We start from the raw sequence: 22,261 nt of genomic DNA, 5'->3' as shown, positions 1-22,261 counted from the left end.
ATGTACAAGTAAAAATACATTGTGTCTTTACTTGTATGTGGACCGAATTCAAACCTAAATTTAAGAAAGTGCAGCCCTTACACACGAATTTGCGGTATTTTATTACACAGTTCAATTTAACGCCTTCACGTCTAGGCTCTTGTAGCATGAAAATGTGAGGCTGAAACTTTTGTTAAATGTAGTCCGTAATGCACAACAGAATGTGTTAACACCAGTCACTATCAGGATACCGAACAGCATGTGCTACATTAAAGTGACAAGCCATCTCAATTAGGCTGGATACATCCCTCTTTTACAAGCATTATCCTGCTATCTGAATGATATTGTGCATATTATAACCTTGACAAATAACTTATTGGATGTTTATCTGTCCACAAGCCTCACGTATCTGTAACTCCCCCTCAACATCTCACTTCGTAATCTGGTCACTTTAGTTATTGCACATATAACCCCAAGCACTGCTGTTGACAGCTCGGCTAGTACATCATTTTGGTTCTAATACAATTATATTCGTAACACAGCTTTGACACAACAACGCACCTTTGCAGGTGAAAGACCTATGTGGTAAACAAGCTTTGGGTCTGCAGACAGTTCATCCAGGAGCTGTTGTTGCTGCTGCTGTGTAAGGGTGCTCTTGAAGGCACGTGCCATGAGGCGCTTAGCTTCAGGGCCTGCCGTATCACTCTGGCAAAGTGTCGGTTCCCACAACAAAGAGTGCTCTTCCTGTTCAACTGGAGTAAGCCACACCAACTGAAAAGAAAAACAGTGTGAGCATGATGATAGAACGAGTGAACGGCACAAGTGTGACACAATTATGGTGAGTGACCTTTTTGTTATTCAGAACACGATGAGTGATGAATGACTGCACCTCCTTACCTAAGACTAAATACACAAGACTCTAGACGTAGCGATAGGAGCCACACAGCCATAGGAGGGTGGGGGGGGTGTGAACAAACACCCAACCCTTATTATAAACTCCTTGTTGCAGTTATATTTTCTTTGTGTTGCCTCAGTCCCTTGCACTGCAGATCAGATATGCACCATGTTGGCACAATACTGCAAATATCAGTATGCACACAATGATCATCACAAGTGAACATTACTAGTGCAATAGTGTTCTATGGTAAAAATGTGAGAGCATGTTGTGAAGTTCTTATGTAAGCTACAACACCACTACATCTTGGGTACTCATTGATGATCACTCGCAGCTGCAGCCCTGCTGAGCACTGCTGAGCTCGAGGACGGGCGTTCTATCACAGCTGCAGTGGCCCCATTTTGATAGAGGTGAAATGCAAGAACATTCGTGTACTTGTGTATTGCGTGCACATTAAAGAACCCCAAGTTGCAAAAATTAATCCAAAATCCCCCACCACGGCATTCCTCACAATAAGATTGTGGTTTTGGAATGAAAAACTCAGAATTTTTTTTTTCTTCATTGATTGTACATTGGAAAAAGGGAGAGAGAGATCTTAAGACAAAATGACGATCTTTATTGGCTAAGATCTATAACAGTGACAGACATCAGTAATAGTGTGATTGTTACCAAGCTCTTCAATCAACAAAATTTCACTTACTAACTAGCTACACTTAGCACAGTTGCCAACTTGCAAAACTGAAGCTAGTCAGTGCTCAAGGCAAGTATATCCAGTAGGAATCTTGAGACTGCCACCAGTTTCAAAATTTTTGTCCCCAAAGTTAGCAATGAAATACATTGGTATCACATTTTTTTCCTGCACTGCTTAACAAGGGCTTTGTGGTAAAATTATATGTGGAATGTCAATGTGTGCGTCATAAATTTTGGGATTGAATACATGAAAGTGAGGCTTGTTTCAAGATACCTGCTGCATGTATGTGCTTTGAGCACTGACTATCTTAAGTTCTGCAAACACATCATGCACATGAAATATAATTAGAATGATCGTACTTAGTTGAAGAGCTTATTATAGTTTATGGCACAGTTCCGGATGTCCCCCACTGCTGTAAAATTTATTCAGCAGAAACTCATTTTTGCTTGAATGCCACATTTTTAACCGGAAACACTCATACTTGCGGTGAGACATTTCAGTGACACCTTCTCACAAGTCACATCACTACAGGGGCTCTACTCACTCTCATTCACTCTGCTGCTGCATGCGTGCATGTTCTTTGTGCAACCTTGGAGTGGAGTCCGCATGCGAGCTGTGCTTCACAAAGGATGTTTCTGCTGCTTGCTACTGTCACATTTGAACTGTGGTTCAGTTTATCCTAATCTTGTGAGCAGTGAACATTTTCAGCTTGGCTAACTCGAGCTAGGGAGTTGAAGAGGTATATTGCATGCTCTTGTATTTCATAGGTCCCCGTGTCTACCATAGATATTTAAAGAAAAATGATGCTTGTAAATTCACCATACACTTTGGTGGCATAGGCAATGCTTAAATAAGTGCAATACTGTACTTATGGCCTGATGAGTACTGCAGTATATAACATATTATGAATCATACTGCATCAGAAGGACAATACAAGCTTATAATCCCAAAACAACTCAGTACAGAGTGCACTGTTAGCTAAAGTTCCATGTTCTTAAGGTCTACTTAGTAGATTCTAGTGGGCCTCAGCATTAATACCATTCTACAATAGACTCACCTCACCATCACAATCATGAAGCGGAGGAACAAGTCTAAGAAATTCTGGCTGGAACACCCCTTCTACAGGGGGCTTTTCACCAGTTAGAAGCTGCTGCATTGCTTTAGCAGGACTTGGTGCATCACTTCCAATTCTGGAAAAGAGAGAAGGGTAAAAAAAAATGCAGAGATGCTCAGGATGCAGCATGGTCAATCAATTTCCCTTTTTCTTAAATTCCCATCACAGGCACACACTTCCAAAGCTTTTATGAAACCACAACACACAGTAGCATAAAAAGAATAAGATGTGGGAGTTTCACATACTGGAATTGCACAGCGGGCTGTGAGGGATGATGTAGCTGAGGGCTCCAGATAAATTAGGATCACTGAGGGAGCACCTAACTTTTCAACTAAACTTCAACGCACGCCTAAATGTAAGGACATGAACATATTTGGATTTCACTTACATCAAAACGCGGCTGCTGCGCCCAAGAATCAAATACACACCCTCATGCATAGCAGTACACAAACACACATACACACAAAAAAATGTCGGAAATGTTGTGATGGTACTCTTAGAGGGTCCTAAGCAGGCGGGATGCTTTAACTTTTGCACCTGCAATTTTACTATGGCAGCAGAGCCATAGCCACTCAGCATAATCTCAATGTGACTCTCATGAGGTGACGTAAGATATATATATAAAATAAATAAATATATATATATATATATATATATATATATATATATATATATATATATATATATATATATATATATATATATATGCATGATCAGAACAACGGACATTTGTATTTTTAGGCAGCAGAAAGGCATTGTGTCAAATTCATTCATGGCAGAAAAAGCCCCACACAACTTCTAACTAGTTTTTTACTGTAGCACAAACTGCAAAAATGTCCAAACAACTAGCCAGCTTGAAAATGTCAGACATCTCATACTGCACCTCAAGATACACATATGAAAAGAGGTATCTATGACTTACATTGGCCGTCTCAGGTCAGGGTCATCAATGATCAGTGGTATTCCAGATCGGCTTGACTGTGGCATTTCAGATTGACGCTCAGCAAAAGACACTTGGATGCCTCCAGTGTCTCCCATCTGTTAAAGAATGTAAAATGAGCACTAAAAAACAGTGCCAATGTTAAATTCAACAGAATAATAGCAAACCAAACCTGAAGGTTGTTTTCATCCAAGTTTAGAACCTGCCAAGGTGTTTTCTTGAAAAGCTAGAACAGTTACAAATTTTTCAGATTAATTACAAACACCAATATTAACAAATTTTTATAAAGGCAAAGCAAAATGAAGTTGCACATATACACAGTATTGGTCATTCAAATTTTACCACATTTATGATATAGTACCTGGTGGTTTTGTGAAAAAGCACTGAAATGGCAACCCAAGCATCTTCCATTAGCAATTTTTCTTTAATTACAATAATGTAGTGTGTTGCACTTTATGCCATTTAATAAGATTAGCTTATATCCACCCATACAATAAATAGCAATTAATTCATTTAAAATATGCAGTGCACAAATTACTATAATATTCAAAGTTGTAGAAACTCTACCACATGTTTATTGCGTGTAAAATGATGACATTCAACAAGTATGAAGGTCAGGAAATGCTTTTAATATATGTACTTTACCTTTATACTAAGGTTGGTCTCGATACATGGACCTAGTGTTATTGACATTATTGTGATGTCATGATATCAAAGTAAAATTTGCTGATGATGTGTAGCAAGAAGAGTAAGTATACAATGATGTTGCTCATGAAAAAATTAACAAGAGTGCTGCATGCGCTTCTTCTGGTTGTACTCATGTGTTGCAACCAGAGCAATCACAGGAACAGAGTGAGTCAGAGTATTATGATGTCATAACCCATCCACCACCTGGGTAACTGAAAAACTGAAACTGGTTTGCAGAAACAACCATTACAGTGAATTATTTAGGCCACCCTAATGTTTACCAGCATTCTTTCTAGCGTTTAAAGCTCTAGGTTTGAATCTTCAATAAGACATACACACAAAAAAGAAATGTCGAAAATGTTCTGATAGTACTCCTTTAAATTGCCCTAAGCAGACTGGATGTTTAAATTTTATGCCTGTGATTTCCTTATGGCAGCAGAGCCAACTTATCCAGCTCACCACCTGGTAATGTCTGTACTGCACTGTGAAATATTCTTTGAAACAGACACCACTGGTTTTAAGACCCTTCATGCGAACTAATGCACAAAGCTGCCCATTCACGAGAACGTGGAGCAAGATTTTATTGCTGCTTCAGAGGATACACATTGCATGTGTGCTCGCCTGTCAACTGCATGTGGTCCAAGTTGTTTAGATACTCCTTTAAATAACTAAACCAAACAGAGTATCAATTCAAATTGCATGTAGTAGAGCATTAACAAGTTTTAAGTGGGCATATAGCTTATGATAGCTGCAAGCATTCAGTATGTGTGCTTCAGCTCTGTAAGTATGCAGGAGAATAATTTTTCTGCAAGAAGTTATCATGAGCACTACACACAAGTACCTAGGCACCAGTGCTCCAAGTACTGAAATGAGCTGCAACATATTTCTCGTCACTGTTATTTCACCATGTATTAGGAGCTCAAAAAATTAGTGTTATCATGCACTGAGAGGTTTGTTCCTTTGCATAGAAAGACTACAAAGTGTCAGAACCCATGGATTAGTTGGGACATAATCCATCTTGAGCATCGTATTAAACGAAAAAGGAAGGATAAAACTGGGTGAGCATTAACTGCCCTTAAAGAACAGCTGGTTACTAAATTGAAGCTCGCGCGTAGTGAATTTTATGGGCAAACTCTCACAGCTTTCTTGAAGGAATCTTCCGAGAAATTCCGGCCCTTCTTGTCAGGTTCCGAAACGTGTGTGAATCAGCTAAAGATTAATGGTAACATATGTACAAACCTTACTTCAATTGTTAATGAATTAAACACTACTTTTCACCAAGTGTTTACTGGGCCAAATGTTCAATATTTGCTAATACAAAACTCTGATCTGCCACATGTTGCAAACCTAATGCCTGACCTAGCTTGTGCTCATGAAGAAATATTTTCTCTTATTTTACATGTTAAAACCAGAAAGTCAAGCGACGCTGACAGCCTACCGAATGCCTTCCTTGTACGATACTCAAAAGTTGTATCACATTAACTGTATGTTCTGTTTAACGCTTCACTCAATCAAAGCTCCTTACCCACAGATTGGCTCACAGCAAGAGTGGTTCCCATACTTAAATCAGGAAACAGACAAACAACTTGTAACTACAGACCAAGTTCTCTAATAAGCACATGCTGTAAATTGCTTGGACATGTAATAGCGCACCATATATCTCAGCACCCCAAATCAAAAGGATTCTTCATTGAGTATCAGCACGGTTTCCGGAAGACTGTCTCAACAACTACGCAATTAATTTCGGTTATACACGATTTTGCTTCAGCTTTAGATAATGGTGAACAAATAGATGCAGTTTTTCTTGACATGTCAAAAGCTTTCGGTCGTGTGCCACACACTTTACTTATTGACAGATTAAGGGATGCCGGGCTTCCTGAGAGATTGATACTGTGGTTGCCTGCTTATCTGAAAAATCGCATACAGTTTGCAGAGTGTGCAGGTGTCAGGTCTGCTGACGTACCGGTCTTGTCCAGGGTACCACAAGGTTCCATACTAGGCCCTTTGTTATTTTTAATTTATTAATGGTATTGCATCTAACATCGACCACTCTGTTACAGTAAAGTGATTTGTTGACGACTGCGTGATGTAAAGTGTTGTTAATAGCTCCTCTTGTCAAACACTACTGAACAAGAACCTCTTAAACTTGCAGACTGGTGCGAACAAAACGGCATGCAAATCAATTTTGATAGAACATTTGCTATGACAATAGCCACAAAGAAAAAGCCACTGTCTCATATGTATTACATCGCTAATAAAAATATTCGGTCAGTAACGTCTGTCAAATATCTAGGGCTAACTATCGCAACCAACTTAAAATGGGATAAGCATCTGAAGAAAGTTTGCACAAGAGCATTTAAAAAACTTTCCTTTCGGCACATAAAATTAAAAGACTCACGTCAAGTGTTAAACTCGAGGCATACCGCACTATAGTTCGACCCGTCCTTGAGTACACTTCTTAGTGTGGGACCCACACTACGTTAAAGATATTGCCTAAGTGGAATGAATTCAGTGCCTTGCTGCTAGGTTTATTGTATCTGACTATTGATATCCTTCATCTGTTACCCATATGCTGCAGCAACTGAATGTGGAGCCCCTCTGTGTCCGGCGAAAGATAGCGAGACTAAAAATGCTTTATTTGATCTATCAGAATAGAATAGATTTACCGCGCGAAACTTATCTTTCCCATGCACAACACAGGTAATCTGGAATTAATCACTCGAATGTTATCCACCCGTACTTTTCGAGGACAAAAATGTTTCAGAAGTCTTTTTTTTTACTGCAGGCACTGCTGCCTGAAGTATTTTGAAAATAAATAAATAAATCATGTCTGATATGCTACACTTCCAAAAGGAATGTTTAATCATCAGAGGTGTTAAGAGCAAGAGCTTGTATGTTAAACACTATTTCTGAGAGTGTAAAGGTAACATAAGCAACAATAAAATACCTGCAAGGCAAACACCCAAATTCAAGCAGAAAGTCACCATCAGTGGTGAAATAGCCAACAGATCTCTTGCAGCAGCTCTAGTCGCAGAAATTTCCTTTTGACGCAGATATTTCAGGTTTTGTAGCAGGGCGTTTTGGATAAGTAAATGACACAAAACAATAGAACACAAGCTCTGTAACTCTGCAAATCATTTTAAAAAGCTATCGATTAGAAGGAATTGTAAAACAAAGCTTAATTAAAGACATCATGTCATGTGCTACAAAGTTGTGAAATGCACCTTGTGGCAGGCTGCTTACAAGACAGCGGCAACAGCAAAATGACACATTATGTAGCGAAGGCAGAGTGTTACTCTGCATGCAACGTTAGTATATAATTTTACTTTTTATTTTACAGTTACTCCAGGCTTGTAAGTGTTTGAAGAGCTTCTCTTGGCCCTCCTTCAAGGAAGACATTTGCTCATCTCCAGGGGTGGCTGCTATCTACATGTTAAAAAATTTCAAGGACTGTTTGCATCAACTCCGACTGAATTTATTTACAGTAGCATGACGCAGATCTGACAAAGAACCAGCCAGGACATGACTGTGGGCTGAAGGGAGGTACACTGATATTAGAGAGCTTTAGGAATAGCACACCCAAGCATCTTTATGTGCCCAAAGCCCCTCGTCCTACGTGCATTCTTTTGTGCTCCTTTTGAATTCTTTTGTATGCCCAGTGGTTTGCATCCCCCCAACTTAGAATGTGCAAAACCTAAAACACCCTATTAAAATGAACTTGCCCGTTTATAACTGTTGCTCATAAAGAGGGCTCAATCAGGGTTCTCTTTGGTGTGAAAGATGGTGAGCTTGATGCTCTTGGCCAGGAAGAGTCCATCCAGACTAGTAGCTCAACTCAGCATTAAAGCACTTTGGCATGTCTGCTGTATGCAGCAAGTTCACCTGGAGCACACTTATTTATGCCATCCCACAGCATGGAACCAAGTAACTATGATACTTTCCCAAATAAATGCTGGACATTAATGCTGTGCCAAGCTGTCGCAGTCATCACCAGAAAGAGGTTAAAAGTAAGATGGAGAGTTGAACAGTGGTTGAACTAGGAATGTTGGTTGAGCCAATGTTTCAGTAAGAGGACTTGTCCCCTTTACTTGAGAAAGACACTTTACCCTTGTCGAAATGTTGGCTCAAGCGACACCCCTTCTTTAACCACTGGTGATCAGTTCTCGCCAGGCAGCCCACAAATGCACAATGCATGTGCTTGTTCATTGTGCAGAACGAGCAAATGAGGGCCTACTGCAGGTTGGTCATTGCCTTCTCTATCATTCTCTGTTCACTTTTCTTCATTATCACAAACTGCTTTGATTTCAATCTGGCTTTCTGGCTTCCCTATTACTTGCTATCATAAGTAGAAGCAACAAGAAATTGAAAACATCAAATGGAAGTTGTCAGGGCATGACATTTCAATGCATAATTCACACTGATCAAAAGTCGTTCCACTAACTGCACATTGCTACTAATTTGACACATTGTAAATTGAGAAATGCAAGTAGATAATATCAAAGGAGAAAATTGAGAAGCTCAAAGCATGAGACTGGCAGGGATACAACAATAACTTACATCTTTCGCAGGAACAGTCAACAGTTGGGTAAGGAAGTATTTTTCATGTAGTGTCAGCTTCGGAATGACATGTGCAAATTCTGGCTTCTTTCCACTGGTTTCTTCAGCAGGATTCTGGCAACAATCAGATGCTGTTAATCTCATAAGGAACATATTGTGCAGCCATTAAATGTATGTTCTCCAGCCACTATAGCATGAAACATAGTAAAAATCTACATATTAATATGTGGTTTTCTTTTCTCCAAAATTTTACATGCATAATCTTTATCACCTACTATAGTTCGATACCAAAGCTTTCCACATTATTCCAAACGTCTAGTCAGGGTTTTGGTCCAGAAAAGTGTTGCAGATTGGCAGGCACCTATGGGGCTGAAGGGCTGTAGTTTTGGATGTACTGTGGTGCAACCTGGTGGCAACTGATGAAGTTAGCTGGGTAGTATGGAAAAGACACCGCCCCGTAGATTAACACAGGTCTTGCTCGTTGTGTGCACAATATTTGCACTCAAAAAGTGTTTGACACGTATGTAGGGCATTGTGTGCTGCTGCATGTAACACAGGTCATGAAAAGTGGGTGCTTTCCGTTCTACAAACCGCGCCAAAGTGGGCAGACCTGGCAACTGCACCAGACTACGCCAAGCAGCGCGTGGTCTCCAAGTGTCATCATCGCGATTATTGTTGGCGGTGAAATGTCACGAGGGTCGTGGGCATGACACCTGGAGTTTTCAACACATTGTGCCACGACTTGGTGGCGAGCGACGAAATAAGCTGGGTAGTACATGTTGCAGCTCTCCACAACACTGTCACTGGGCTGTATGCAGCTGATCTCGCTTGCTCTGTGTGTGTTCAGACTTCATTTCTTATTTCATTTTGTGTTCAGCTACTGGTAAAGGCACCTGCGTCACTGAGAGTGGATCATCTCGTCAAGAGTGTGCCTCGTTCAAGCTAAACCATACAAAAATTCAGTCATCTCTAAAACAGCATATTATTTTTTTTTATCTGTGCATAGAAATTTACGAGACTTCAAGGAACTTCATTTGGTGAAGCGGCCCACGTAACTCAGTGAAAGTTCATAGAGTGGTTGAAACTGTTTCAGAACACATTGCTGAGAGGACAAGTGAAAAACAATGTATCGACTGATGTGGTACAGAAAATTAGTTACAGCATTAAGTTAGGGAACTGTACATAAAAAGTGGGGTTGAAACAGCTGCGTCACATCATCTGTTACTGTAAACAAATCAATGACAACAAACGAAACTATTGCTGCAGCATCATTCTTTCTCTGCAAAAAAAATTACTGCACATCAGCGCTAAGGCCACAGACACTCAATCGTGGTATTTACTGATGGCCATGTCTGGAAATGCACTTTTGCGGCATAAGCTGCATGATGCCGGCAGTCTCAGCGTCAACACACACTAGAACCGATCAAGCACAGACACGGTGCTAATGCAAGGAGCTTGTTAATTCTTACATTAGTTTTATTAGTTAATTACTTCAGGGGTGCCGGTACTGAGTTGGCACGCATGCTTAAGCAAATATACACATACTGCAACAGTCTGCTATTGCAGCTTCACATCATGTGACTTCAGTGGTACATTAAAAGTGGCAGCATAGCAAAACAGCATCTGCGACTTCTTATACACAGTGCATGCAATTTGAAACAGTGCTTTGCTTCCTTGGCGACGGAAGGCATGCTACAAAGCCACCCATACACGAAATTTTCCAACATTCCCGCCGCAGTGCAGGTCAGATGAGGTGATATACTGTGTTTTATACAACACAAAACTGATAAGCGTGGCATAGAGGGTTCTGTTGACCGGCGTTTACGCAGCGGCACCTGGGCAGCCCATAACGCCCATCACCATTGTCATCAGGCACTGCGATGGAAGAGTAAAACTGGAACTACTGAAACTACCAAAACCATGGGCGCTTGTGCACATTGTGCCGAGACCGACACTGTGCCATTAAAGGGCACTAACAGCAGCTCCACCCGTGACATATATACGCAGAGACAACTTTTTCCCATCTTTTGCAGCTTTAAACATAATCCTTGTATTATATGCAGGTTTTTACGATACTTAGTTCCTCATGAGTAGTACATAGTCTGCAATAAAACGTGTCAAACTACCATCAACCTATCAGAATGCATTTCCAGTGCCTCACATCACGGTGGAAGAACAGACACGTGTCTCAATGGCGACGTCTGTCTGCAGATCGAGCCGACTATAACTCTGTTCGGGCTTCCTCCCTTTGCTGGCAGGAATGCTGCAGCATTGGGGGTCATAATTTTCTGTCGTCTGCTAGCTATATGAGGCCCCGTATTTGCGCATTTCACTGCAAAACAGCCTTATAATGCGCGATGTTATTCTGTGACACTACTAACTCTTGCCGATTCTGCATTATTGCTCCCTGTGCTATTTGCGAAGAAAAATTTAATATGCGACTAGAAATCACCTACCGAGCTCCCTCTTTGACCTTGATCTGCAGTACGGTCACCCACCGTCGTAAAACGTCTTAGTAGGTGTCTTTCAGCAAGTTTTCCACATGCAGTTGTCTAGATGTGCTTCTGTTGCGTCTCAGCTGAAAATTGCTGCACAGCAGCCTCGATTGTGCGTTAGCATGCAGGCAGTAATGAGATGAACAGAGCTGAGCGGGCAATCAATGCCGTGCGCACATTTTGGTTTGAATGTACGAGAACATTATAAGTGTCTAACTTGTGAGTACAGCTCCTTTATGCACATTGTTTTGGTCACAAACAATTCTTATAGTATTATTCTAGCTGTCACATGCATCATTTACACATCAATATGCAGGATGTCCCAACTATCATGCACCAAGATTTTAAAATATGCAAATGCCACATAGCTGGACAGAACCCAGTTAATATTGTTTGCTGTCACTTGGAGATACTCAGATTATTTTTCGTATTCTGCCTAATTAGTCATAATTAATAGACTTCTAAAATATTATAATTAGATTAAAAGTGTGAGTGAGAAAATTGTAGGGCGACATGGAAAACTCCCATTACAGCTTTCTGTTGCTTAATACATGCTGCATAAAAGTGTCTTTCCGAGCATGAAAGCAGCCCACGAATATTCACGCAAAGTGCCTTGCAAGTGTTTTTCTTAGCATGAAAGAAGCCCGCAAATACACGCAAAGTGCTCGAGCGGCCAGTCGCATGGCAATATTGAGTGTATTTGCAGGCTTTTTTCATGCTCAGAAAAACACCTTTATGCAGCACGTATTGAGCAAACAGAAGCTGTATAGGGAGTGTTTCATGTTGTTCTACAATTTCCTCATTGACACTTTCCACCTAATTATATTTGAGAAGTTATTTAAGCAAGACTAATTATGCAGTTAGGCAGAATGCAAAAAAAAAAAAATCTATCTCCACACATTACCTTGGTTCTGTCCAGCTACGTGGCATTAGCATATTTTTAAATCTTGGTGCATGATAGTTGGGGCGCCCTGTATATCCAGTTGGGAACTGTCTGTACAGTCATGTATTTGTGTTTCTTGAATTTTCGCCCCAGCGTGCCACATTAGCACTCAATAGATTAGGTGGACGCTACTAGGCGTAAATAAAAGGATAGAATAGAGTAACTTGAAAAATACTCTAGATTAAAATAACGAATATTAAAAGTAAGTTGTGCAGTTAGCAGCAATGTGCATGCTTGGCATGCATGCTATCCATGAACAACGCTGCACTTGGCAAGCCGAAGCTTCTTGCCTTATGTCCACAACTTGAAAAATTTTGCGCTTTGCAATAGCCATATGGTTTTGCATTTGTAGCAAAGTTGAGCACTAGTAAACACACCGTCTCTACAGCGCACTTTCACAAGGTGCGAAGCACATTAAGGTCTGGGTAGTACTACTACGCTAGATATTTAAGAGCACATTCCTAAGCTCACTTCCAAAAGCCCCCCCAGATGCTTAGACTAATCCACAGGCATATATGGGTCAATTTACTAGCGATTCTTTTATGCACGCACATGTTTGAGGAGCCCCGGGCACAGTGCCAGCTGCTGTGATTGACCAGCCAACGACACACGCCATCTGCTGAGAGAGATGTAAACCATGACCAAAAAAGTCGTCGGCATGGCAGCCTCGTTCAGACATTTAGTCTATTCTTCCACCGTGCCCCACATTGCAATGCAACTCTGTACTGACTGGTGCTATTTTGTAAGCATGTCTTCTGTGCCCACCAAACTGACGACTGAAGACTGCCGATAAAACAGTTGGAGCTGGCTCCAAACAATCAAACTGCCAGTGCTTGGTTACCACAGCAAATCCAGCAAGAATGCTAGCACTTTATACTGCTACGAAATGCACAAAAACTATCCACTCACATTTCCTTAATACTGACTATTCGCAACATGATTTGTGGCCAGTAAAAGGTGCAGATGAGTCCTTCATCCCCAAGGTGCTATCACAATGAAATGATCAATTTTTCGCTCTGGATTAAATGTGCATGCCAAAGAAAAGTGATGCAAGGTCAGCTTGCGTTAAAAGGCTGCGTTTTGATAATCTTGTTTTCTCCGAGTGATTGTGACTGTTAAAATCTTGATTCTTTCACAGGTCACATAGAGATTACACAGATCGTCCAAAGTGCAATGCACAAGTGTTTTGCATCTCATTTGCATCATAATGTGCACTGTCCTGTTCTCAGCAGCAAAGTGCCTTAGCCACCGAGTCATTGTGACAGGTACGCAACACGATAAATACTCATTTGGCGCAGTAACAAGAACAAAAGAGCTAGCTTGAAGTATAGACTAAAGCAAATCATCATGGGGGCCCTTCTACAAAATCTATTACGAGTGAGGGTCTTCTGCAATGAAATTTGTAGTTTGCTTTCTGTTGACGAAGTGGATGTGTCCAGATGCCCTCACACATTGTGACTTGCACATCCAAAAGTGTACCCTGAAGCCATACTGCACTTTCAAGCAGATTTAAGTATCCTTGATCATCTTATTCATTATTTATAACATTCATGAAAACAAATCCATCTCACTGCTGCCATAACCATACTTCCATTTAACATATGAACATGGCTTCCCTAAGCCGTTATTTCATTCAGTCAAGCTGAAACAGAACAACACACTGTTCAGTGAAGAAGCCTGAAAAAAAGGAAAGGAACCGACGCCCTGCATCACATTCATACGCACTCATAAACAGGAAAGGGAAATTGCTAGCTAACACCCGAAATACATGTGTTAAACATTTATCCTCAATCATGAGATCTGGCGACAGAACACCTTTCTTGTGGAAGTGATGTGGTGCAAGCAAAATGCGACACTTAGCACAGCACACTGTAAAAAGGAGATTAGGACGCGTATTTTGTAGCGTTCAATTTCATTTTCTATTGTTATTTCTTTATGAAAGAGTGCACCAATAGCACAGTGAGTCACATGCGAGCCAATGATGAAGAGTGAAAAAAATGAAATTGAATTTACAAAATACAGCTTCGGAAGTATGAATGGTTCATACTTACAAGAAGATGAACAAATATTGAAATGAAAGGATTCATGTGGATCGACTCAGTCCGATACATTTCGTACAAAAAGTAGAGTGCAACTATTCGTTGGCATGGCCCACTGATAAGATCCGACTGTTGAATGAGCAAGGCCTGAAATAAATTCACATTCACAAAATTCGTCAAGCAAAATGAAGTCAATTAATCCTGTTTCCATTTGAAAGTACTTCTGCTAGACAGATAGATATGCACATTCAACTGTGCAACAGTCTTGTGCCTCTAGGCTTTGATAAAAAATTATGTTGTGAGGCTTAACATCCCCAAATTGGCAAAGGACAATGGGTTATGAGGGACGCTGTAGTGGAGGGATACAAATTAATTTTTACCACCTAGGTTTCTTTAATGTGCATTTAAATCTAAATACACACGTGTTCTTGCATTTTGCCCTCAACAAAATGCAGCTGCCATGGCAAGGAGCCTGTGACCCTGTGCTCGGTAGTAAAACACTATAGTCACTGGGCTACGACAGTTGGTATATGTTCTGTTTAGCATTTTCCATACCTGGGAGGAGCAGAACTTTTTATTTTATGCATAAGTGGTTTGGATGATTAAAGTGTGTTTGACAATTATGCCTGCATCTAAATGTTTCAAAGGTTTATGGCTCACCCTACCTACTCGACACAATGTTCATAGTTGGTAGCACCATACTGTGCCAACAGAAGTGAGAAAAAAATTTCGAAGAGATGCAGTTGCTGCAGCAAGGACTCAAGCACATAAAATCAAATAAAGCATAGGTATCTTCCACTCAAATTCTAGTGACGTTGAGTCGTAGTTTTGCTTTTCAAAGTGAAAAACAGCAATACTGTAGCAAGCATGGTGGTGAAAGCTCTTCCTATTGGCTAAGCATAGCCTCTATATGTACTATCAGTAAAAATTCAAACACAATTCCAAAAGTACTTAACATGTTCTGTTTCCAGGCTCACCTGCTTTTGTAACAGTTACTTAATACAGACTGCAAAACGCACAGTTGGTACAGCTTCACGCTTAGAAACCGGCTACCGAGCAATTACACGTTGCACATTTACCTAATTATGTGAAGTACAGATTTTGATCAGTTAGTTCTTGTTCACACTTCAATTTATACTGAGGGTACATACTACTCACATACAAGTGGCTGCAGCTGCAATATTTCTTTTGTAACATGTATTTCTGCTGCTTCAAGGTATTCTTAAAGGTACCCTGTAAAATATTTTTTTAAACCCGAGAACACACTGGTGCGAGTGTGATGCCTTTCAAGTTGTATATTCCCAAAGAAATTTTTGAACAGGAGCTAATAAAAACGGACATATGTCTATTTTCCCCATTCCCTCACAACTGAATGTTTCCACTCAACTGGGGCAGTGACAATAGCAATGCCCTGCACTACTGTTTCTTTCAGCAGTACACTTTTAGCAACCAGTCAAGGATGGCATCTGACAGAGGTGCTCAAAGACAAGAAGCAGCGACAGGACAGGTGGCACACATTAACAACGAATTCTTGCTAGAACACTGGAGGGGTGTGCATGGTTATGAGCAATATCCTAATGGCTGGCTTCTATGGGCAATGTCATAGGCTACGACAGAACATAGGGGACCTCAAAAACCACAGAAGAGAGAGCAATATGTTAAGTGAGATTGTGGGTTCCTGCTGCAGTATATGCGACTTGGATGTTCATGGCACCAACGTCTACAGACAGCATATTTTGTTAAAAAATTGTTGCTGTGTTCCTTTAATGCTGCCAGGTTTAAACAACTGAACGATGAATTTAAAAAAAATGTTTTTTTTGTTTGAAGTGGTCAGCAAAGCAAAAAAAGAAAGAAAGGGATGAAAGATGCTCATATATATATATATATATATATATATATATATATATATATATATATATATATAGCTGTATTCAATCATAAACACAGTATGCAAATCCTCTGAGAAAGGGTGTTTTAAAAGCACTTTGAATTTTCAAGACAGCAGTTAGATACAAAGCAGTACAAATTGCTATCTCAAAAGGACACTAAAGAACAACATTAAGTCAATTTAGACAGGTACAGTGCTGCTCAAGAACTTCATTTTCATTCATTTCACAGAAAACTGTTGATTATTAGCAGAGGGAATAAAGACTGAACTTCCTTAGTTTTGTGCCCAAACTGCAGCACCGGTGATGCCAGTGTGATGTTAGTGATTTCATGATACCCTTTTGTACATTTCAGCTGCCCTTCAAATTTTGAAAAATTGCGAGGGTGAGATTTTTGTTGTTCTCACAGGTAATGTCATCCCTGTTTAATGAAACATAACTAATCCTGAGCAGAAGCTGCCGAAATCCATGGAGTCCCATGAAGCTGACGTGGAAACTTCAAGCAAGTGTCACCACCCATCTTTCATTTGTGTGATCATGCCTCAACTCGAGACTAACTTCTTTGGCATTCCAGGAGTGCAATTTATTAGTCCAGCTTAATAATCTTTGTTGGTGTTCCTTTAATATCATGATAATCACAATCGTTACCCTATCAATGTAAAATAAATGATTTATTAGTGCCTTGACATGCCAAAAAAATATTCAGAAGGAATTATGCATAGCGTATTGTTAATCTACTAGCATAGAAGCTTCTACAAGAGTTTCATAATGGCAACAACTATCTGCTAGAGGTGTTTAGAATTGTATTAACATTGCCAGCACAGCACTGGTTCTTGTGGCATCATCCAACCCTTACAGCAGTAAGACAAAGATCATACCAACACATAAAAATAATTTGGTGCTCAATAATGGCATTTTCAAAAGTAGTAGTGAAATTATGATGGAACTTGGGAGTGCCTAAATGATATGACGTCACTTCGTGCTTTCAACAGTGTTTTATTTATTTAATACTTCAAGGGCCCGTGGGCAGGGGCATTACATGAAGACGTGGGCTGGACATGACAGATAGAAGTTAGGTAGGATGTTCAGTAATGGGTTTTTCCAATGGCAGTCTTGAAGCGAGAAGCACTAGTGATTTTCATTTCCTTGCTTAAAAAGAAAAAGCAAGACTATCACATTAGGGTTAGCATTATCGCACCCTATGGGCAAACTGTATATGCAAGCATGTATCCGGTAATGGCTCAGTGACAGTGCACAAGCTGACTTCAATTATGCTTCGGGCATGCACTCCGCTGTTTGCGTTTCATTTAACGCCAATAGTACAGGTGATGGTATAGGCTATGTGACCTGTTATTGCACTGTGAGGTAATTCCTATGCAAGTCCTGAACCTAAGAGTGTGGGAAAGAGATGCTCTCCAGAGTGCAAATGCAGGTGATGCAACAGCAGTGCTGGTTGCACATGGTGTGGCTTCCACACATTTAAAAAGATGCACAAACATATATTTCCATCTTAAATTAGTATCCAGTTTTTCAGTCATTTGGGTATTCCAGAAATGAAACATCATTAGTCCCAATCTTATAAGTAATAAAAATGTGCTTCGATTTCCAACTTTTTTTTTTCCTTGAGCCCTGACTGGAGCTATTACTGAATAGTCATTTGTTCCCACCATTGCCTCCAGAGGAAAATCTACCACAGCAACAACGGCTACCAGCCGAATTTACTAGGGCAGTGACCAGTTGCTAGCATCATTACCCAAGTGACTGCCAAGCATTTTCCTGGCTGTGTGGCGATGACATTATGTCTAGCAACTGGGTAACTGCACCCATGCCAATTCAGCTGATGGGATGAATGTCAGAAGTTTTGTAAGCTTTACTTCCAAGTCCGGTGACCGAATGAATGCTTTGATGAAGCAATGATAATAAGGTTCAAAAATGTCCCTGTATTCTACTTTAAAGCACTTGTTGAAAGCTTGAACAACACTTTCATGGCAGAAAAAAACTGCCATCTTTAGTGTTTGTTAAATACACCAAAACTCGTCCATGAAAGGATGGCCCTTCTATGCTACAGACAAATCTCTAAGACACATGCTGAATAAAAAAGAAAGCTAACAAAACTGAGTATCTTGTGTGTTCAAACAAGTGTATCCATGGATGGTACAGCATATTTCAACTGAGGCATAGGGTAATTTTCTGCCAGTTTGAGTGTCTTCTGCCAGAGTAGACACTCAAATTTTTGGAGCGCAAGGCAAGTAAGTGCCATGAGGTGTACATATCCCATGCTGATTTCTGGCAGCATGCTTCGTTGATTTTATTTGCATCACTCCAGTTTCCTTCCACAGAAATAAAAAAAACTTCAACCAGAAAAACTGCTAAGAAGCCTTTTTCTATATTGTGTTTCGTATTTTGTTATGGGCTTAGAAGCTGGTCAGTGAAAATGGCAAACAGAAGTATTCTGCATTCAACAAACCAGGGCACAGCTGACACGGAAGTGGTCTTGCTTGGCAAAATTATGCTGAAGTGCTTGGCCTAGGGACTCGAAAGTTTGCTTCTCTAACTGTTCATCCTGCAACAAGCTGAAATAAACAAAATTGCAGTATCACAGCAATTTCTTTTTCCACGTTAGCGAAAAAAGAAAAACGGACGTGAGTGAAGAGTAACTTATTACCTGAGTAGAAGAGCAAGTTCCTTTTCTGATAAAGCCATGACTGAATGGAAACCTGGACAGACACACAAAATAAACAAGCTGTAGTTTTCTTTACAAGCTATCACATTGCGAGGAGTGCGCTTTTAAACGTTACGCATGATTTGCAACGATTGTCTAGCTGTGCGCAAACCACACACGGAAAACGCCGTATCGACAAGTCCTGTGGAAAGCATATGTGCATGAAGTTCACGATCCTAAGTAGGGAAAGAAGGAAATGTTAGCTTGACAGACGAAAATCGTCGGTCTGAGAGGGTTGTTACAAATGACGACCTGACCATAGGGATAAAAACGCTTGTACTGCAAACAAAGGTTCTTACCGGAAGGTGGCTAATTATGTGGAATTGCCTTCAAAGAACATACAATTGGACATTAATTAAAGAGGAATTCATTTTTGTCTTGTTTATTTTTTAAAAAAAAACGTCCCACACACCACACTATTTCATCTACACATTTGCGTAAACCTGCTACGGACGCCGTAATGATGATGTCAATCGGGCTAGCAAAGCATGGTGGTGGCTGCTATAGCTTTTCTACAAATCAATTTCGGTTTCGTTTATAAGGAGGTGCGTGTGCTTTTATCGTGACGCCATGATGCAGAAGGCAGTCACGTAGGAGCAGGACACTATATTCTGTGCTATATTGACCAAATGTGTATTTTGCCACACCGCAACGTCTTCGGCCTCACTCCGTTCTCCGGCTCACTCGGTGATCTCTGCTGCATTATGGCCACGCAAAAAGCAACAGCAAAACAGACGACAGCTCCCAGCGTGACTCGACGCACGGTGAGTTTTAATGTTCATGCATAATCAAGAACACCTAGCATGTTACATGCATTACCTTAATCACACATTTCAGCAATTACTGTCAGTTGTTGCATTGCTCGTGAGTGAAAAGTGGGCAAGATCGTTCCAGTTCTAAAGAAAGCATCAGGTAACAGCTACTGCCCCATATATGTCACTCACGTGTTCAAAGATAATGCAACATGTTATTTACACTCAAGCTGTAATCTTAACACCCCTGAACTGTTATCACCCAAACCAGCGCGACTTTCAAGAGGCCTTTCCTGCAACACTCCAACTTCCCTTATATCTCAATGACATAAGCAAAAGTTTAGACTCGGATATTTCTGTGAACGCCCTATTTTCCAGATTTCGATATGGCTTTCGATAAGGTCCCGCATAAACGCTTTCTACTAAAACTGTCACAGCCAAATGCAAGTCCCCTAGTGTTCCAGTGGTTGACAGAATTTCTTGCATATATCGTCAACAATTTGTGCCCGCAAATCACTGGCACTTACTCAACGTCGTAAGAGCGAAGTTATAATACGCATGCGCAGTATGGGACCCCTAACAGTCTAACCTGATTAACACCCTCGAATGTGTGCAAAATCGTGACATCAGGTTTACCTATTTCAAGTACTCCCGCCTAACAAATTCCACGGATTTAAATGTCGAAGCTGGTCTACCTTGCCTCAAAATGCATCGTATAGTACATAAACTCATCATTTTTAAGAAATTTGATCATGCCTGAAAGTACAGGCGTTCTTTTTCGATTGCCCATTTGTTCCTTGTTTGGATGGCGGCCGTATCATGTTTGATATGCGGAATTTGATGCTCTAAACTCTTATTTAAGCGCCGGAAACCCAATTTACAGCCCATACGAAAGTTTTTTTTTTTTTAATGCTGGAGGGAGTTTTCAGTTGTGCGTAGTTCAGCAAGTCAATTACAAATATGAGTAATTAATTTTCCTCGTGCACTTACCATTTTACTGTTTCCTTCGTACAATATATATATATATATATATATATATATGTATAGTCACGTAGTAGTGACGGTGAAGGAAGGCAGCAAAACTGTGATTAACGAAACTTGTGTTTTATTGGGCGAACTTGTTCCCTCAAAAGCAGGCTACACTTAAAGAACAACGATAGCGGCGAACACACTCGACGATCGTCGAAAATCTGATCAGCGGGTCAAGCGCGTCATTTTTTATACATGAGCCACCGAACATTCCAGAGTAGTCGCTGGTGCCCGCGTGTCCTGAAGAAAGTTCTACGCCATTCGCTTCGTGCATACATGCAATCAGATTACCCAGAGTTCGGCGACAACAGACAGCACGTAGAACCATCAATAATATTCCAGAAACTTCCGATACATGCAGGCGCGTCCTGCGCTGAGCGATAATATTTGTTAGACGATAAAACGCGATCATTCGATAAACAAGTACACGTGTCAATACCCGGGCCCCCTCTTAAAAAACATCGTCCCGATGCTGGAAACATAAAAGGAGAGCGAAAAACAAAAGCACACTTACTAAGAAGAAGTAACAAAACAACAAAGAAACAAAGTCCAAAGGAAGTAAAAAGTTCAGCTAGGCAAAGTCCGTCAGCGCTGACAGAATGGCTTAAGGCGCACAACATGGACTACTTCAGATCGTGAGCGGCGCCGCTGTGACGGCGTGTTAAGAACAGCCAGCTGCAGTGCAGGTTTGCCACCCAGTCACAACTATGGCGGCAACATCGCTGTTAAAAACGGCCAGCTGCAGTGCAAGTTTGCCACCCCGTTACAACTATGGCGGCAACATTCCGGGAGCGTCGCCGCCAACTTCTAGCCACAGCGTGACTAAATCGACTTTGTGTCGGGGAACAATATGGGCATCCCCCACTCTCCGTCGCTTCAGCTAGGATGCGTTCGATGAAGCAGGCTTCGTGCTGAAACCGCCACCAACCTCTAGCCTCATCGCCGTTGTGACGGAATGAGTTCGGCGGGCCAACTATTGTTCCCAAACTCCCCAACGCGCTACCCGGAACGGCTCCGAGTTCTACGGGGCCCCTCTGAGGTCGGCTCCGGACATTCGAACGCGTGTGCATTTGTGTGTGTAGACCGTCCTGCGGGGAGGCGGCTAGTTTGCGATGACGAAACGAACGCTCGCATCACCTTGTATCGGGTGAGGACCGAGTGTTTAAAAACCGCTGTTGTGCGGCTGATCAGGACACTCTCTCTCAAGCATTCATGTTAGCAGTGGCGTAGCAACAGGGGGGGCCGGGGGGCCGTGGGCCCCGGGTGCAAGGGGCCAGTCGGGGGGGGGGGTGTCATATACGTCTGAAGACATCCGGAACTTGTTGATATCCTCGCCATCCTCGACTACAGCCGGGGGGGGGGGGTGACAGAATATCTATGGGCCCCGGGTGCCAGACGACCGCGCTACGCCACTGCATGTTAGACTGATGTACTTTCTCAAACAGTCATGTTAAACTGATATAAATACTGTAAATAAACCCATATTCCTCGTTCTCGATGAGGAGCAGTCCTTCCCTTCATCAACGTCCTCA

General features: G+C 41.2%; 2 protein-coding genes across 3 annotated transcripts in view; one reads left to right on the top strand and one right to left on the bottom strand.

Annotated features, from left to right (window-relative positions):
* Positions 1-19,393, bottom strand: part of Not11 (CCR4-NOT transcription complex subunit 11) — a 35,911-nt gene extending 16,518 nt beyond the window's left edge. The window contains exons 1-9 of one of the 2 annotated variants that reach the window (XM_070530945.1): positions 19,248-19,393; positions 18,892-18,943; positions 18,694-18,799; positions 14,353-14,487; positions 8,864-8,977; positions 3,792-3,845; positions 3,602-3,717; positions 2,623-2,755; positions 541-750 (exon numbers count right to left, since the gene is read on the bottom strand). In XM_070530945.1, coding sequence (XP_070387046.1) covers positions 541-750; positions 2,623-2,755; positions 3,602-3,717; positions 3,792-3,845; positions 8,864-8,977; positions 14,353-14,487; positions 18,694-18,799; positions 18,892-18,929 — 906 coding nt within the window. In that variant the 5' untranslated portion in view covers positions 18,930-18,943; positions 19,248-19,393. Of the gene's footprint in view, positions 1-540; positions 751-2,622; positions 2,756-3,601; positions 3,718-3,791; positions 3,846-8,863; positions 8,978-14,352; positions 14,488-18,693; positions 18,800-18,891; positions 18,944-19,067; positions 19,222-19,247 lie in introns of those variants that run through there. The other variant, XM_070530946.1, reaches the window with a different exon arrangement.
* A 165-nt stretch (positions 19,394-19,558) lies between these two features.
* The window catches only part of jp (junctophilin), a 139,830-nt gene continuing 137,127 nt past the window's right edge, over positions 19,559-22,261 (top strand). The window contains exon 1 of the mRNA XM_070530947.1: positions 19,559-19,712. The gene's annotated coding sequence lies outside the window, so the exon portion shown is untranslated. The remainder of the gene's footprint in view (positions 19,713-22,261) is intronic.

Source organism: Dermacentor albipictus, chromosome 1 (assembly GCF_038994185.2).
Source record: "Dermacentor albipictus isolate Rhodes 1998 colony chromosome 1, USDA_Dalb.pri_finalv2, whole genome shotgun sequence".
Classification (NCBI taxonomy): Eukaryota; Metazoa; Arthropoda; class Arachnida; order Ixodida; family Ixodidae; genus Dermacentor; species Dermacentor albipictus.
Note: the sequence above shows the minus strand (reverse complement) of the source record. Positions and strands in the feature narration are given on the sequence as shown.